Source organism: Rana temporaria, chromosome 1 (assembly GCF_905171775.1).
Source record: "Rana temporaria chromosome 1, aRanTem1.1, whole genome shotgun sequence".
Taxonomy (NCBI): domain Eukaryota; kingdom Metazoa; phylum Chordata; class Amphibia; order Anura; family Ranidae; genus Rana; species Rana temporaria.
In genome coordinates this window covers 354,783,487-354,802,110 of record NC_053489.1, presented here as the reverse complement: position 1 = coordinate 354,802,110, position 18,624 = coordinate 354,783,487, and the positions used below count along the sequence as shown (strand labels likewise).

General features: G+C 46.0%; 1 protein-coding gene across 1 annotated transcript in view; it reads right to left on the bottom strand.

The window, feature by feature from the left end:
* USE1 (unconventional SNARE in the ER 1) overlaps nt 1-18,028 on the bottom strand; it is a 197,012-nt gene extending 178,984 nt beyond the window's left edge. Inside the window, exon 1 of the mRNA XM_040321253.1 lies at nt 17,811-18,028. Coding sequence (XP_040177187.1) covers nt 17,811-17,912 — 102 coding nt within the window. The 5' untranslated portion in view covers nt 17,913-18,028. The remainder of the gene's footprint in view (nt 1-17,810) is intronic.
* Nucleotides 18,029-18,624: the final 596 nt, after the last annotated feature.

Sequence of the window (18,624 nt, the reverse complement as noted above, 5' to 3'; positions counted from 1 at the left end):
ACACTGGGACATTTTAATAATATTTTTACACTGGGACATTTAGGGCTGGTTCACACTGCACCGATGTCAGAGTTCGGATGTGATTTGCACTGCAGTGCACATCACATGCGATCTCTGTGCGATGCGATTTCAGCCATACAAATTGTATGGCTGAATTCACATCAAACTCGCACAGGACCCTTTTTTTTTGTTCACACCCATGCGATCCGATTCCTGTCTGAGTTTGCAGATCGCACTGCGATATACAAACTGATTTGGGGGTGTTAACTTTTAACGGACACTCCCAGCAGTTTGCATAGGGCAATGTGAACTGCCGCCGCAAAACCTGTGATGCGGCAACACATTGCGATTCCTCCAACCGGGCCTTGGAAAAATATTCTTCCACAAACCGGTCCTTGGTGCCAAATAGGTTGGGGACCACTGATGTAACCGACCTGCAGGTCTGCTACACCTATGCTCCTGCCTTATCTTCGGATGCAGGATCTAGGTGGCCTGGGCTCTTAAAGATAAAATCTGAGAGCCTGTGTATTTTTTAAGATGGAAAGATTGACTGTGTCAACCTTCTAGCAATTGTGGTCTATAATGTCTGCAACTGCTGCATAGGACCACCAAAAAGACAAATTTAGAGATTTTTTTTCTGTGAAACAAGGAACTACATTGGTCAACAAAGAACATCTGGTTTTAAACCACTATTCTGTTCAGGAGAACGATTTAGAAAAAGGCCTCCTGACAGACAATCCTTGTGGGTCCCCTTTTTATATTTATTTGCCATAGCCATGGTGAAAAGGGAAAAAACCCACTTAAAAGCGGTTGTATACCCGCAATTATTTTTATTCCCACCTGAAAGGCAAAAGCCATAATGAGCTAGTATGCAACGCATATTAGCTCATTATGAAATACTTACCTGGGAACAAGGTGAAGAGAACTTACCCGGTCCACGCCGAGCGAGATGTCATCTTGCTTCAGTGTGTCTTCCAGGTATAGCCGCTCCAGCGCTGTGATTGGCTGGAGCGGCGATGTCGTCACTCCCGCGCATGCGGCAAGGTACTGCGGCTGCCGGCCCTTTAGCCGAGGATCCCCGCTGTGCACCCGCCGCATGCGAGCAGAATATTTCCTAAACCGTACAGGTTTAGAAGATATTCCTTATACCTACAGGTAAGCCTTATTATAGGCTTACCTGTAGGTAAAAGTTAAAAAACGCCTATACAACCACTTTAAGGAAAATAGATTAAGGGAAGCTTATTCCCTGGGCTCAGATGACTGGACAGGCATGCAACCAAGCATACCCAACTTCTGGTTTTCTTCCCACCTGAATGCTGACATGTCAGATGTGAAAGTGTTCTATATCCCCAGGCTCCTTATAACCCTGCAGGTAGACCACGCCGCTCTTCACGCTGTCTCCGGACGTTTCTAGCACTTCCGGGTTGTGCTGTACCTCCGCCCGCTTCCTGTGATGCGGTCGTATCCAGAACAAGGCTTGGAGTGCAGTGCAATAGGGAACCCGGAAGTGAAGAGAGTGGCCGAAGGCGGTGGTTTTATGCAATACAGCGATGGCGCACACTCCCTGCGGCCAGAGCGCTGGTGCACACTTGGGGCGACCTGTGAGAAGGACCGAGCCTACAGCTTAGTTCAGCCTTCCCCGGCCTCCCTAGAACCCACCCGTCTCAACAGGGGTACCATCAGACACTCCCCGGTCAGGATTTGACAAATTTGCTTGGAATCTAGGAGCCAGCTAAAAAAGTTAGGAACCAGAAAACATGCTCATCCCACCAAGCTCTTGTGTAGAAGCGAACACATTCGCGAGTAGCGCCCACATATGTAAACGGTATTAAAACCCACACATGTGAGGTATCGCCGCGATTTGTAGAGCGAGAGCAATAATTCTAGCCCTAGACCTCCTCCTCTGTAACTCAAAACATGCAACCAGTAGAATTTTTTAAAAGTCGCCTATGGAGATTTTAAAGGGTAAAAGTTTGTCGCCATTCCACGAGCGGACGCAATTTTGAAGCGTGACATGTTGGGTATCAATTTACTTGGCGTAAAATTATCTTTCACAATATAAAAAAAAAAAAAAAAAAAAATCGGGCTGACTTTACCGTTGTCTTGTTTTCTAATTAAAAAAAGTGTATTTTTTTTCCCCAAAAAAAGTGCGCTTGTAAGACCGCTGCGCAAATACGGTGTGACAAAGTATTGCAACAACCACTATTTTATTCTCTAGGGTGTTAGAATAAAAAATATATATAATGTTTGGGTGCTCCAATTAGAGGGAAGGAGATGGCAGTGAAAAACACATTAGAATTGCTAGATTGCTGTTTAACTTGTAATGCCAACGGCCACCACAAGATGGCGCCAGATCACAGAAGGAAGCTTAGGCCTGCAGAAGGCCGCGGCCTCAATTACTGGCCGGCACGGCGGGGGATGTAGGGGCACACGGAGACACAGGAAATTAAGGCGGCGGCTTTGCGGCCTTCTGCAGGCCTAAGCTTCCCCGGGCGCCAGATCACTATTTCTTGTCGCAATTGCAACCGGGCGCCTGGATTTTGTCGAGCCCTGTCCCCGGTCATTTGGTCTTTAAACAAAACAAACATGTCGCTGTGTTCGGGAGAAACACAATCAATACTGGGGATCAAGGGGAAGGGTGGGGACTTATAACAAGCTGTCAATTGATTGTGTTTTCCCTCAGGAGTACCGTCCTTGAAGGGGATAGGAGAAGTATCTTATACATGGACAACTTTATGTAAAAAAAATAAAATAAAATAAAAAACGCATTTTCATTTTCGTTTCACATTTTCCAAAAACTTGTTGAACAAAATGACATGTTCAAAAGACTCATTATGCCTCATAAAGTATATGTTAACCACTTGGTAACCGCCCTATAGACAATATACGTCTACAGGGCGGGTGGTTAACTCTAGGAGGGCGTCAATGTACGTCCTCCCAGAGTCCGTCTCCCGCGCGTCCCCTGGGACGCGCACACGGGAACATCCGTGACCGCCGGGTCCAGAGGACCCGGCCGATCACGAATCGCGGTAAACGGCCGCTGATAGCGGCCGTTTACCATGTGATCGCTCCGTCCAATGACGGAGCGATCACATGTAAACAAACCGGCGTCTTTTGATGGTGCCGGTTCCTCCCTCCTCTCTCTGTACCGAGCGGTACAGTGTGAGAGGGGGGAGCGCGGGTGTCAGCAGCGCTGTGGATGGATCTGTGACTATTGCAGTCACAGATCCATCCATCCCTGCTCAGCCATCCCTGAAACCCCCTGCAATACTGTGCAATACACTCTGCAATACCCCACCTGCGAAATACTCTGCATACCCCCCACCTGCGAAATAATCTGCATTACTCCGCGCACCAATACTCTGCATTACTCCGCGCACCAATACTCTGCATTACTCCCCGCACCAATACTCTGCATTACTCCCCGCACCAATACTCTGCATTACTCCCCGCACCAATACTCTGCATTACTCCCCGCACCAATACTCTGCATTACTCCCCGCACCAATACTCTGCATTACTCCCCGCACCAATACTCTGCATTACTCCCCGCACCAATACTCTGCATTACTCCCCGCACCAATACTCTGCATTACTCCCCGCACCAATACTCTGCATTACTCCCCGCACCAATACTCTGCATTACTCCCCGCACCAATACTCTGCATTACTCCCCGCACCAATACTCTGCATTACTCCCCGCACCAATACTCTGCATTACTCCCCGCACCAATACTCTGCATTACTCCCCGCACCAATACTCTGCATTACTCCCCGCACCAATACTCTGCATTACTCCCCGCACCAATACTCTGCATTACTCCCCGCACCAATACTCTGCATTACTCCCCGCACCAATACTCTGCATTACTCCCCGCACCAATACTCTGCATTACTCCCCGCACCAATACTCTGCATTACTCCCCGCACCAATACTCTGCATTACTCCCCGCACCAATACTCTGCATTACTCCCCGCACCAATACTCTGCATTACTCCCCGCACCAATACTCTGCATTACTCCCCGCACCAATACTCTGCATTACTCCCAGCACCAATACTCTGCATTACTCCCAGCACCAATACTCTGCAATTGCCCAGCACCAATACTCTGCAATTGCCCAGCACCAATACTCTGCAATTGCCCAGCACCAATACTCTGCAATTGCCCAGCACCAATACTCTGCAATTCCCCAGCACCAATACTCTGCAATTCCCCAGCACCAATACTCTGCAATTCCCCAGCACCAATACTCTGCAATACCCCAACACCAATACTCTGCAATACCCCAACACCAATACTCTGCAATACCCCGGCTAATACTCTGCAGTACCCAGAAAATACTCTGGGAAAAAAATGCGTTTTAACCACTTCCCGCCCGCCGGCCGTCATGACGTCCTTGACTTTGTGCAGGGATATCTGAATGATGCAGGCCGGCGATTCCCTACACCGTAAGAACAATCATGTCGGCTGTTCCGCCTCTTGATCGTTCTTACGGGAGGCGAAAGGGGACGTCTCCCCTCCCTTCTCCCTCTGGTGCCTCTTCTGACTCACCGCTACGATCGAAACCAGGATCATTTTATTTATTTTTATTTTTTTTCAGGCTTCCCAGCCTAGAGGTGAGATGTGGGGTCTTATTGACCCCATATCTCACTGTAAAGAGGACCTGTCATGCTATATTCCTATTACAAGGGATGTTTACATTCCTTGTAATAGGAATAAAAGTGATCAAAACATTTATTTTTGGGGAAAAACGTATCAAACTAAAATAAATAAAGTGAAATGAACAATAAAAATATATATTTTTTTTTTAAAGCGCCCCTGTTCCTGCGTGCTCGTATACAGAAGCGACCGCACACGTAAGTCCCGCCCACATATGAAAACGGTGTTCAAACCACACATGTGAGGTATCGCTGCGAACGTTGGAGCAAGAGCAATAATTTTGGCCCTAGAGCTCTTCTCCAACTAAAAAGATGTAACCAGTAAAAATATTTAAAGCGTCGCCTATGGGGATTTTTAAGTAGCGAAGTTTGGCGCCATTCCACAAGCGTGTGCAATATTGAAGGGTGACATGTTGGGTATCTATTGACTCGGCGTAACTTCATCTTTCATATTATGCAAAAACATTGGGCTAACTTTAATTTTTTTTTTTTTTTAAAAGCACAAAACCGTTTTATTTTCAAAAAAACGCATTCGAACAATTGCTGCGAAAATAACGTGCGCGATAAAAAGTTGCAACGACCGCCATTGTATTCTCTAGGGTTTTTGCTAAAAAAGCATATATAATATTTTGGGGTTCTATGTAATTTTCTAGCAAATAAATGATGATTTTTCCATGTAGGAGAGGAATGTCAGAATTGGTCTCGGTGCTCCAGAACGCCTGATGGTGCTCCCTGCATGTTGTGCCTCTGTATGTGGCCACGCTGTGTAAAAGTCTCACACATTTGGTATCGGCATACTCGGGAGGAATAGCAGAATGTGTTTTGGGGTGTAATTAGTGTTATGCATATGCTGTGTGTGAGAAATAACCGGCGAATATGAACATTTTGTGAAAAAAAAAAATCTTGATTTTGCAAAGAATTGTGGGAACAAATTACAACTTCTAAAAACTCACCATGCCTCTTTCTAAATACCTTGGAATGTCTTCTTTCCAAAAAGGGGTCATTTGGGGGGTATTTGTACTTTTCTGGCATGTTAGGGTCTCAAGAAATGAGAGAGGCTGTCAGTACATCGGGTGTGATCAAATTGATCAATTTTCAGTAATTGGTACCATAGCTTGTAGACCCTATAACTTTCACCCAGACTAAATAATAACCCATTTTTTTTTTTTTTTTTTTTACCAAAGATATGTAGCAGTATACATTTTAGGCCAAATTTATGAAGAAAAATTCATTTTTTGCAAAATTTTATAATAGAAATGAAAAAAAATTCATTTTTTTACAAAATTTTCGTTCTTTTTTCATTATTAGCGGAAAAAATAAAAACCGCAGAGGTGATCAAATACCACCAAAAGAAAGCTCTATTTGTGGGAAAAAAAGGACAAAAATTTCATTTGGTTACAGTGTTGTATGACTGAGTTATTGTCATTCAAAATGTGAGAGCACCGAAAGCTGAAAATTGGTCTGGTTATTAAGGGTGTTTAAGTGCCCAGTTGTCAAGTGGTTAAGGTGTTTGCTTTACAAAATTGGGTAATTTTTTGGGCGTTTCCATTGTCCTGGTGCTCCAGGGCCTTCAAAAGTCTAAGGCCCCATACACAGCGGACCGTTTCCACAGATAAATCCTCTCGAGGATTTCCGCGGATTTCCATGCGATGGAGTGTACTCACCATCGCACGGAATCCGCTCCGAAATCCTCTGGCGATGACGTGTCGCGCCGTCGCCGCGATTATGACGCGGCGACGTGCGCGACGCTGTCATATAAGGAATTCCACGCATGCGTCGAATCATTACGACACATGCGGGGGATCCCTTCGGACGGATGGATCCGGTGAGTCTGTACAGACCAGCGGATCCATCCGTTGGGATGGATTCCAGCAGATAGATTTGATAGCATGTCATCAAATATTTATCCGCTGGAAATCCATCCCAGGGGATAAATATCCGCGGAAACAGATCAGCTGGAGTGTACACACCATAGGATCTATCCGCTGAAACCCATTCGCTGGGATTTTTCAGCGGATGGATTCTATCGTGTGTATGGGGCCTTAGAGGTAGTCAAGAAATTAAATTACTAATTTATCCTCCTAGAACGCCTGACGGTTCTTCCTGCATGTTGGGCCGGGCTGTGAAAAAGTCACACATGTGGTATCGCTATACTCAGGAGTAGCAGAATGTGTTTTGGGGTGTAATTGGAAGTATGCATATGCTGTGTGTGATAAATAACTTGTTGTTATGAACATTTTGTGAAAAAGAAAAAAAAAAAAACACGCAACGTAATTTTGAAAGGAATTTTGTGAAAAAAAATGGCCAGTTCACACCAGATGCAGTTCCGTACAGTTTTGTGTGCATGTTTTCTGCACTAAAAATGTATGCACAGTGTATTCCAATGGCTCTAGTTCACACCATGCAGTCAGTTTCCGGTGCAGAAACTGACTGCATGGTGCCAACTAGAGCCATTGGAATACATGGAAAACACTGTGCATGCATTTTGTGCAGAAAAAAAGAGATTTTTAATACAGCTTACCTGTAAAATCTTTTTCTTGGAGTACATCACGGGACACAGAGCGGCATATTCATTACTATATGGGTTATATGGAGTACCTTCAGGTGATGGACACTGGCAATCTCAAACAGGAAATGCCCCTCCCTATATAACCCCCTCCCATAGGAGGAGTACCTCAGTTTTGTAGCAAGCAGTATGCCTCCCAAAATGGTCCCCAAAAGAGGGGTGGGAGCTCTGTGTCCCGTGATGTACTCCAAGAAAAAGATTTTACAGGTAAGCTGTATTAAAAATCTCTTTTTCTTTATCGTACATCACGGGACACAGAGCGGCATATTCATTACTATATGGGATGTCCCAAAGCAATGCTTACAATGAGGGGAGGGAGAACATCTCCAAGACAAAAGGATTTAATTTAGAGATATACTCAAATCATAATAAATCCAACTTCGTTGAGAAAAATATTTTTAAATTTAACTCAAAAAAAGGGGAGCCCCCGGAATCCGAGGGTCTCAAACTGCAGCCTGCAGTACTGCCTGCCCAAAGGCTGTATCAGTATTCCTTCTTACGTCCAACTGGTAGAATTTTGTAAACGTGTGGACAGAAGACCAGGTTGCCGCCTTGCAAACTTGAGCCATAGAGATCTGGTGGTGTGCTGCCCAGGAGGCGCCCATGGCCCTAGTAGAATGAGCCTTTAATGATAACGGAGGAGGCAACCCTTTCAAGCCGTAGGCCTGAGAGATTAACTGTTTAATCCACCTTGAGATGGTGGATTTTGCAGCTGCCTGCCCCTTCTTGGGCCCATCCGGTAAAATGAACAACACATCTGTTTTCCGGATCTTCTCTGTAGCTTTAAGATAGGCCTTCATGGCCCTGACAATATCCAAGGTATGCAGCAACCCTTCCTTTCTGGAAGTAGGTTTAGGAAAGAAGGATGATAATACCAAATCCTGGTTTAGATGAAAACTGGATATAACCTTTGGTAGGAAGGAAGGATGAGGGCGGAGAACGACCTTGTCCTTATGTAAAATAAGATATGGTTCCTTACAGGATAAGGCGGCCAGTTCCGATACTCTTCTGGCGGAAACTATGGCGACCAAAAATACTAACTTCCTTGTCAGTAGAACCAAAGGAATTTCAGCCAACGGCTCAAAAGGTTGTTTCTGTAAACTTGACAGAACAAGATTTAAATCCCACGGACAAAGCGGGGATTTAACTGGAGGATTAATACGTAAGACCCCTTGAAGGAAGGTCTTAACCAGCGAGTGGGTGGCCAGCGGCCGCTGAAACCACACTGACAAAGCTGAAATCTGTCCCTTGATTGTGCTTAATGCCAGTCCTTTATCCACTCCGAGCTGGAGAAAACTTAATACTCTATCGATGGTAAACTTGCGAGAAAGCCATCGCTTGGACTCACACCAGCCTACATAGGCCTTCCAGACCCTGTAATAAATCACCCTAGAGACCGGTTTCCTGGCTCTGATTAGGGTAGAGATTACTTTCTGAGACAGACCTCTACCCCTGAGAATCAGGGATTCAGCTTCCAGGCCGTCAAATTTAGATGCCGTAAGGCAGGGTGGAGGATCGGACCTTGCGATAGCAGGTCTGGCCGTAGAGGAAGAGTCCAAGGGTCTCCCACTACCATCTTTAGGATTAGTGAATACCATGCCCTTCTGGGCCATGCTGGAGCTACCAGGATGACTGGTATGTGCTCCACCCTGATCCTGCGCAGCAGGCGGGGTAGTAACTGGAGCGGGGGAAAAGCATAAAGAAGTTTGAACTTATGCCAAGGGCAAACCAGCGCATCGGTTCCGCAGGCCATCGGATCCCTTGAGCGGGATATGAACCTGTCTAGCTTCTTGTTGAGTCTCGATGCCATGACATCCACGTCCGGCACTCCCCATCTTTGGCAGAGTGCTTGAAAGATTTGTGGATGTAGAGACCATTCCCCCGGCAACAGAGTCGGGCGACTTAAGAAGTCCGCCTGAAGGTTGTCCACTCTTGGAATGAATATTGCCGATATGCAGGGCACATGAGCCTCTGCCCATAGGAGAATCAAGCTCACCTCTCTCTGAGCGGCTTGACTCTTGGTTCCCCCTTGGTGATTTATGTATGCCACGGCCGTGGCATTGTCCGATTGAATTCTCACCGGGAACCCCTGCAATTTGGACGTCCAAGCCCTGAGGGCTAGTCGAGCAGCTCTGAGCTCCAAGATGTTGATGGGCAACTGCCTCTCTGGCTTTGCCCAAGTACCCTGGCGAGTGCAACCATCCAAAATTGCTCCCCAGCCCGTCAGGCTGGCGTCTGTGGTTACTATCTTCCAAGCCACTGGGCTGAAAGACTTCCCCTTCACTAGATTCTGAGGGTCTAACCACCAACACAGACTTTGTCGGACTCTTGATGAGAGCGGCAAAGGGATATCCAAGGCCTGTGGCCTCCTGCTCCATGCTGACAGGATGGCTGCCTGCAGGATGCGAGTGTGGCTCTGGGCGTACGGTACCGCCTCGAATGTGGCCACCATCTTGCCTAGTAACTGCATACATAGGCGAATAGTTGGTTCCTTTTTGCTTAGAACCAGTAGGATTAATTCCTTGATGGCTTTGACCTTCCTCAGAGGTAGAAACACTCTTTGTTGTTCTGTGTCTAACCTCATGCCGAGATATTCCAACTGCCTTGTGGGCTGGAAAGCTGACTTTTCTCGATTTAGGACCCAGCCGAACCTCTCGAGGTATTGGACAGTGAGGGCCACTGCTCGTTCCAAGCCAGGAGACGAGTGATCTATGACTAGGAGGTCGTCCAGGTATGCTAGGATCGTGACCCCTTGGATCCTTAGCTTGGCTAGGATTGGGGCTAGGACCTTCGTGAACACCCGGGGGGCCGTAGCCAACCCAAAGGGAAGCGCCACGAACTGGAAATGACGCGAAGCCACCATAAAGCGTAGATATCTTTGATGTGGCTGATAAATTGGAACACGAAGGTAGGCATCCTTTATGTCTATGGAAGCCATGAAGTCGTCCTTCTGGAGTGTGGCAGCTGCTGACCGCACGGATTCCATCTGAAATGAGCGGACCTTTAGGTATGCATTTACCATCTTTAGGTCCAAAATTGGCCTGACATCTCCATTGGACTTTGGGACGATGAATAGGTTGGAGTAGAAACCCAGCCCTTGTTCTAGGACTGGTACCTCTATTATTACTTCCTGGGAGAGTAGATGATTTAATGCCGTCATTAATGCGGCTCCCCTCTCCGGATCGTTTGGAATCCTTGACTCCTGGAAATGAGGAGGAGGAAACCTTAGGAAGTCTAATTTGTAGCCCGTGGCCACGGAAGACCGTACCCACTTGTCGGGAATGCTGGCTTCCCAAACCTCTGAAAAGAGACGCAGCCTTCCCCCCACCTTCGTGGGTGGGGGCGCCCCTTCATAAGGTCGGCTTGGGGGCTGGTTTTGCTGGTTTGCGAAACCACTGCCTCTTGCCTCTAGCAGCCTGTCCCTGCGATCTGCTATTGAAGTTAAAGTTTGATCTTGCAGGAGGCCGTCGATACTGTTTGGCATTAGAGGGCCCCTGCCCAGGGGAGTGCTGTCGTTTAAACGCAGGCCCCTGAAACTTCTTTTTGGTTGGCAAAAGAGTACTTTTGCCGCTTGAAATGGTCTGAATGTATTTATCCAGGTCTTCTCCGAAGAGTCGTCCTCCATGGAAGGGGAACCCTACCAGGAGCTTCTTGCATGGGGGCTCGGCCTCCCAGCTCTTTAACCATAATGAGTCTTCTCATATGGATAAGGGATAACGATAAACGTGACGCTTGCTGGATAGAATCCTTAATCGCATCTACCGTAAAGCGTATGGCCCTAGGGACATCCGAAAATTCTTCTGCCTGCTGGGCAGGAATAAGTTTAAGCATCTGCTTAGTTTGATCCGATAATGCTTGTGCAACCCCAATCGCAGCCACAGCTGGCTGCACTACTGCCCCTGCAGTAGTGAAGGAGTTTTTAAGTAGTGCTTCCAAGCGTTTATCAACCGGATCCTTGAACACCTGTATGTTTTCTACAGGGCTTTTGAGGCGGCCTTAGAGAGCCCAAAGCTAAAACAGTCGATACTTGGAGATCTGGTACTGGCAAGTTGAAAGCACTATGGACCAAGTCCGTTAAGGCTTGAACCCACCAGCTCTCCCTTTGGGAGACTGCCCCAGACTCCCCTGTATCCGGATCCTCGATCCCCGAACCTGCTTGGTCCTTGTCCAAGAGGTCTTCCAATTCCCCTGCGGAAAGGACCTCCTCCTCAGAGGGTCCACGCTCGGGCGACGGAGATCTATTCCGTTTTCTGCCCCGCAGAGCCATGGTTATCATCTTTTCCATTCTTTTTTCCATCTCCTTTAAAGAGGTGGATAATACCTCGTCCGTGACCATCCTAGGGTTGGACTGACCCGAGCCAGCTCCAGCCCCAGATCCCGATGGCCCCAAGGCTCCCTCTCGGGAAAGCAGCGGCATAATTTTTTCCGAGACCTCAGACTCTCTGGGGGAATCCCCACCTCTTGTACCCTCTGACCCGGATGCCATGGTACAATACCGAGGTACGCCTGCTAACTTATCGGTGTTTGGAACTATAAACAATTATTGCCCAAAAACCCGTTTGGGGGATAAACAAAAAATGCCTTCTCTCCCTTTGATGGATTTTTTCTTTTTTTTTAAACCCAAGAAAGAAAAAACATTCTGTCCCCCTTAGTAGTATTGCCAAAAAAAAACTGCTGAGATAGAAAGAACAGCCTATTTCTAGGCTTGAAAACAGTCTTATGAAGACTGTAATATCTTTTTTGGCCACTGTGTGTCCTCGGCGCCCCGTGCTGCCGCTCTGGTCTCTTCCTCCTCAGTTCCAGCATAAACTGAGCTGATGGAACGAAAGGAAGGGCCGCCCCTTCCTTAAACCAACTGACCCGCCCTTCCCCCCTCAGCTAACGGCGCAAAATTGCGCTCATAACACGGGGACGTGCGCGCCGACGGGGGGGGTGGGGGGAAGGGAGCCCACGAGGAGGCCAGCGTTTGCCTGTCATCCAGGCTAGGAGGAAGGACCAATGCAGCATCGCCTGGAGGCTTGCAGGTAAGCACAGCTCTCTTTAACACACACACACAGCCACTCAATGCTTTTCAATACTACCAGGGAGGTCACCTCTTATGGGGAAATAACACATAGAGCCATCCTATCATTAAGATATGTGACTTATTTTGCCAGATGCAGCGCATAACTTTAGGCATATCCCCTGTGACCCCCCAGAAAAAACCTGCTAAGAACCAAGTTCCGCAAGTTTCCTCTCACTTACTTGCTCCATGCCGCAGGACTTTGCCAAGCAAGAGGCCCAATCTTCCCCCATCTCCGTGGGGCTGTCTAGACCTTCAGGCCCTGGGTTCCTATGAAGGATCCACTGTCCTGGGCCCATATAGCACTCTGGCAACAGAAACATTAGGTCCCCCAAAGGTTTCTAAGTTCTGGGCCCAGGGTCCAGCTCTCTAAAAAGAAAAGCATTATGGGCTATACCCCAAGGGTTTGGGGTCCGGTTACTGACCACTTTAGCGCTGAGGCCTTTGGACAGAACCGGTTAGCTCACCTAATCCCAAGGATGCGGAGGCAAGCTAAACCATGACCAACACCTAAGACACTGGCGTAAAAACTGAGGTACTCCTCCTATGGGAGGGGGTTATATAGGGAGGGGCATTTCCTGTTTGAGATTGCCAGTGTCCATCACCTGAAGGTACTCCATATAACCCATATAGTAATGAATATGCCGCTCTGTGTCCCGTGATGTACGATAAAGAAAAAGCACACGGAACTGCGTCTGGTGTGAACTGGCCCTTACAACTTTAAAGCGGAGGTCCACCTGAATTTTTTTTTTTTTTTTTATAGCCAGCAGCTACAAATACTGCAGCTGCTGGCTTTTAAAAAATGGACACTTACCTGTCCAGCGCGCCCGCAATGTTGGCAGACGAGGCTGAGAAATCGATTGGTCCTCGGATGCTGCCACCGCCATGCTCGGTGAAAAAAATCAGTTAGTGAAGCCTTGCGGCTTCACTGCCCTGTTCCCTACTGCGCATGTGCGAGTTGCGCATGCGCAACAAAAAGGGCTATTTTGGGGGGTATCTGTACTTTATTGGCTTGTTAGTGTCCCAAGAAATGAGATAGGCCATCAGCACAACCGGGTGTAAACAATTTTCAGTGATTGGCACTATAGTTTGTAGATTACAGGCGGTCCCCGGGTTACAAACAAGATAGGGTCTGAAGGTTTGTTCTTAAAGGGGTTGTAAAGGAAAAAAAATGTTTTCATAATAAGCATCCTTTACCTGCAGACATTCCTCTTTTCGCTTCCTCATGGTTCGTCTTTGCTCAGAAGTTGCTCTATTTCTTCTCTGTTCTGTTCTGTTCACTTCCTGCTTGTCTGATTTTACTGACCACCGTGATGGTCAGTAACGTGCTCACCCCCTCCTGGGAACTACATCTGTGTGACAGGACGCTCTCTACGTGTTAGAGACTTCAAGGAGGTGTGAATTACTGGGCGTGCCGCAATTCATACTGGGAAATGTAGTTCTTACATGAACGAACGATGCAAACCAGGAAGTAAATGAGAGAACAGAAACTAGAATGCCGGAGGTGATATAGATGAAGGAATTTAATAGGTATTTACTCGTTTTTTAACATAATCATTACACTATTCTGTCTGTCTACCTTGCAGACATTAATTTTAGGCAAAAATATTTTTTCCTTTAGTGACCCTCTAAGTTGAATCTGTAAGTTGGAACAGGTAAATTTTTTAAGTGTAACTCCAGCCAAAAAAACAATTAAGCTTTATGGATAGCATAGGGAAGGGTTAACACCCCTGTAATATTTGTTTTGCTGTCCGTGCCCCTGTTCAGAAGATTTCACCTCACTTTGTCCCAATGACAATTGGATTTTGAATATTTTGGGTTGTTGTGGAAACAAGCATCAGTGGCAGTAACTTTTTCCCATAACTCTTAAGCTGCGTACACACGACCATTTTTAATGTCCTAGAAAGTTTTTTTCGACGTGATTCTTGTCAAGCCTGCCTTGCATACACATGATCGTGAAAAAAAAATGCTTGAGCAAAGCGTGTGATGTACAACACATACGACGGCACTATAAAGGGGAAGTTCCATTCAGATGGCGCCACCCTTTGGGCTGCTTTTGCCGATTTTGTGTTAGTAAACGTTTGGTGAGAGACGATTTGCACTTTTCAGTCTTCGTGCTTTTCAGTCTGTTACAGCGTGACGAATGTGCCATCTCCATTACAAATGCTAGTTTTACCAGAACGAGTGCTCCCGTCTCATAACTTGCTTCTGAGAATGCACGTTTTTTTCACTTCGTTAAAGCCTACACGCGACCATTTTTCACAACGTGAAAAAAGACGCGAACATTTCGGGCACGTTCTACCTTTTTAATGCCCATTTTTCACGTTGAGAAAAATGCTCTGGAGCCTACACACGATCGTTTTTAATGACCATTTTAAAAAATTGAATTTTTCACGTCATGAAAAACGGTTGTGTGTATGCGGCATGACAGGAGTGAATTTCCCTTCTATGGGGTAGATCTCCTCTCAGTTCCTGCTGTCTCCCTCCGTTTGAAAGTAGGAGTTGTTTGTAAGTCAGATGTTTGTAACTAGGGGACCGCTTGTATATAACTTTCACACAGAACAAATAATATACACTGATTTGGGTTATTTTTACCAAAGATATGAAGCAGTATAAGTTTTGGCCAAAATTTATGAAAAAATATTACTAATTTGCTACATTTTAAAACAGAAACAAAGAAAAATGCATTTTTTACAAAATTTTCAATCTTTTTTTCATTTATAGCTAAAAAAAAACTCAGTGGTGATTAAATACCACCAAAAGAATGCTCTATTTGTGTGAAAAAAAAAAGGACAAAAATTCCATATGGGTACAGTGTTGTATGACTGAGTGCCATTCAAAATGTGAGAGGTTGAAGTGCCCAGTGGGCAAGTGGTTTAGAGGGGCAGAAGGTACATCACACCACTAGGGACTGACTGAGGTGTCAGCAGTTGGAACTAGGGCTGCAACTAACGATTATTTTTATAATCGATTAGTTGGCCGATTATTGTTTCGATTAATCGGTTAATAACCTTATAAAAAAAAAAATTTGCTGCGATTTGCATTTTATTTATTTTTTGGCAAATTTGTTGTTGGGCATATTAGAAAACACAAATTGCCACAAAAATGTTTTTCTGCAGCTTCTCCATTGAAGTATATTGAACCAAAAAAACAAAATGGCACCATTTTGCGTTAAAAAAAAAAGTCCTTGCCCTTTCCAAATATGCAAAAGCTGAAAAAATCATGGATGTGAAACCATGTAAATTAACTGTAGTGTGTTTCTCCAAAAAGCACATAGGTGTGAACCAGGTCTGAGATGTTTAGTAACATAATGGGGTTAAAAAAACTAAAATTAGTACAAAAAGAGCAAATAATCGCTACTGTAAGGGGTTCATTTTTTCTGTGGGACAGTGAAAGTAATATTTACAGTAGAGATTTGCTCTTTTTGTACTATAAAGGGCATTTTTTTATTTTTTTAACCCCATTATGTTACTGGTCGATTAATCGATGATGAAAATAGTAATATATAGAGGGGTTGTCAGCAGTATTGTTCATCTTCCTTTAAAAAAGTAATTAGTTACAATTACAAGTTACTTGTCCGAAAAAGACAGTTAGTGACTCAGTTACTTTATTGGAAAATTAACTAGTTACTCGGCAAAGTAACTGAGATTTTTTTTTTTTTTTATATTCTACAATGCAATTACGGTTAATCATATGCCTTTTTTTTCTTTGTGTGACTTTTCTACTGCAGGGCATGTTTTTTTTAAATCCATACCAAACCTAGAAATCTAGAAAGGATTTTAAAAGGTGGACCACATTCAAAAAAATTTAAATAAAAAAAAGAATACCAATACTTTTTTTTAAATGTGTTCCCAAATACAGCCATGTCCCCCACATATGCAGCCATGATGTCCCCCACATATGCAGCCATGATGTCCCCCACATATGCAGCCATGATGTCCCCATACCTAGATTTTTTATTTTTATTTTTAAATATTGTATATGTTTATATAAGACAGCAACAGGGTTACAAATATACACATATTATATGTACATTTATTCATAGGTAAATATTAATGATACACTAATGTCCTGGTCTCAGGGGCTGCCAACTGTCAGCAGATTTATAAACAGTTGGAATATGAGACAGCAAGCCTGGCCAGCATCCCTCTCTGGGGTGTCCTTACACTCAGTTGAGCAGACAAGTCCTCCAATCAGGATGCAGCAAACAGACCCCCTGTGGAAGTTCGTACATCTGTTCAGATAATTTCCCTTGATGCCGCGGCCGCGTTAATCAGCGTGCGGGGAACATTACAGCTTTCATTTGAATAGCTGTGTGTTCCCCGCCGCGCTGCGTAGACACTCCCCCTTGCTCGGGATTGGACGGGTGATCTGCACTTTGATAGACAGATCACCCGTCCAATCCCGAGCAAGGGGGAGTGTCTATACGCAGCGCGGCGGGGAACAGACAGCTATTCAAATGAAAGCTGTAATGTTCTCCGCACCCCAATTAACTAGGCGGCGGCGGGGGTCGGGGGGGATCGGATCGGATCTGGCATGGGGGGCATTTGCGGGAGTACAAGTACTCCCGCAAATGCTCAGTATCGGTAATCTCTGTAACGCTGCCCATGTAGTGGGAACGGCGTTGCCGAGAGGGTAAAAGTAATCAGGTAGATTACTAGTTACCCGCAGGAGGCCAATCGTTACGTAACAGCGTTTATTTAAACGCCGTTACTTGCAACACTGGTTGTCAGATAACATGGCTGCTAAGGATGAGCTCAGGCGTGTTCGCAACTAGCACATGCAGAGCCCACAAGGAAGTTGGCACTGCACAGCGCTAATCACAGGCAGTGGGACATTTTCCTGGTGCACGTCTGCAGAGATCGAGAAATGTCTCACTGCCTGTGATTAGCGCTGTGCAGTGCCGACTTCCTGGCTGACTCTGCACATGCTAGTTGCGAACACGCCTGAGCTCATCCTTAATGGCTGCAGACCTTCTGTGGGCACTTCCGCACTTTTCCTCTGTGGACTAAGCCCTGGTTCACACTGCTGCGAGATTGAAATAGTGCGAGTTCAGCTGAACTTGCACAAATTCATTCCTGAATGTCAGTCTGATGATTTCAGAGACATCTGTGCAGTTTCCTGCACAGATGTCTATTAAAATCGCACCCGAAATCGCCAATAGTACAGAAACTACTTTTGGGAATGGGTGCGGCGTCGCACCAATTCAGACGGTTCCATTGCAGGCATGCGATTTGACATAAACCGCATCAAGGCAAACCAGGGCTAAACAGAATAAAGTTCTTCTCTTCACTTCACTTCACTGCTTTAAATAAATGGCAGTGCAGCATGTAGAAGTCCACACTACTACTGCAAGCCACATTATAATTCTATGTTCTGTGTAATATAACTGCGGCCCCTTGCGTTGTTTATTAGACATGAGAAGGAGAAAACATGAGTGAACACAGTGAATGGTTTTCTAGTGTTGCAGAACTCTGAGGGCTGGTATAGAGCAGAACACGTCAGTGAGGTCTCTCTCACCTTCTCCAGCCTCCACTCGCCATGCTCTCTCTTCTCACAGGCCATAGACTCGCACCGTGACAGCAGCCGCACGAAATTCAGTTCCAGCCTGGTCTTAGCCATGTTGACAAGGTGTCACAGGATTATACCGGAAGTAGCGGAACGCGTAGTGCCACCTCACATCCTTACGGCGCCGCCATGTTAAGACAGGCGGAAGCAACTCAAGCCTGTATTACAGTTTGGGCATATTGATTGGTGTTCTGTCGAGAAGCGCCCGCGCCGAACTGCGCATGCGTCGTACGTAACGGCGCAACAGCTGAGTTTACGATCAGCTGTTGTGTTGGCTAGACGGCGCCTGCGCACAATAGGCGACTGAAGACATTTTTGAGTCAGATTGTGCTTCGCGCTGACGAGGCACGTTCATGTAGGTGAGGGGCGGGTTTTTACATGAAGTGGCACATTTTTCAATGATGGGCAGTGCGTCAATGTGAGAAGAGAGGAGGATACATCTCCACCACAGAGCTCCGGAGGGGGGAGCCATTGCAATTTGCCCGGACTACAGGCAGGTCACAGCTATCTGGCCGGGAAACCTGCCTCCTCTGCTCATGCTCTGAAGAACTACAAATACCAGAAATCTCTGTCCGTAAGGGGAACAACTTCCAGCATGCACTGTGTACAGTGGCGGCTGGTGTTCAAAATTTTTGGGGGGCGCAAACGAAAAAAAAAACAATTGCAGCCTCACTGTGCCCATCAAATGCAGCCACTGTGCCATTAATTGTCACCACTGTGCCATGCCATCATATGCAGCCACTTTGCCATGCCATCAAACGCAGCC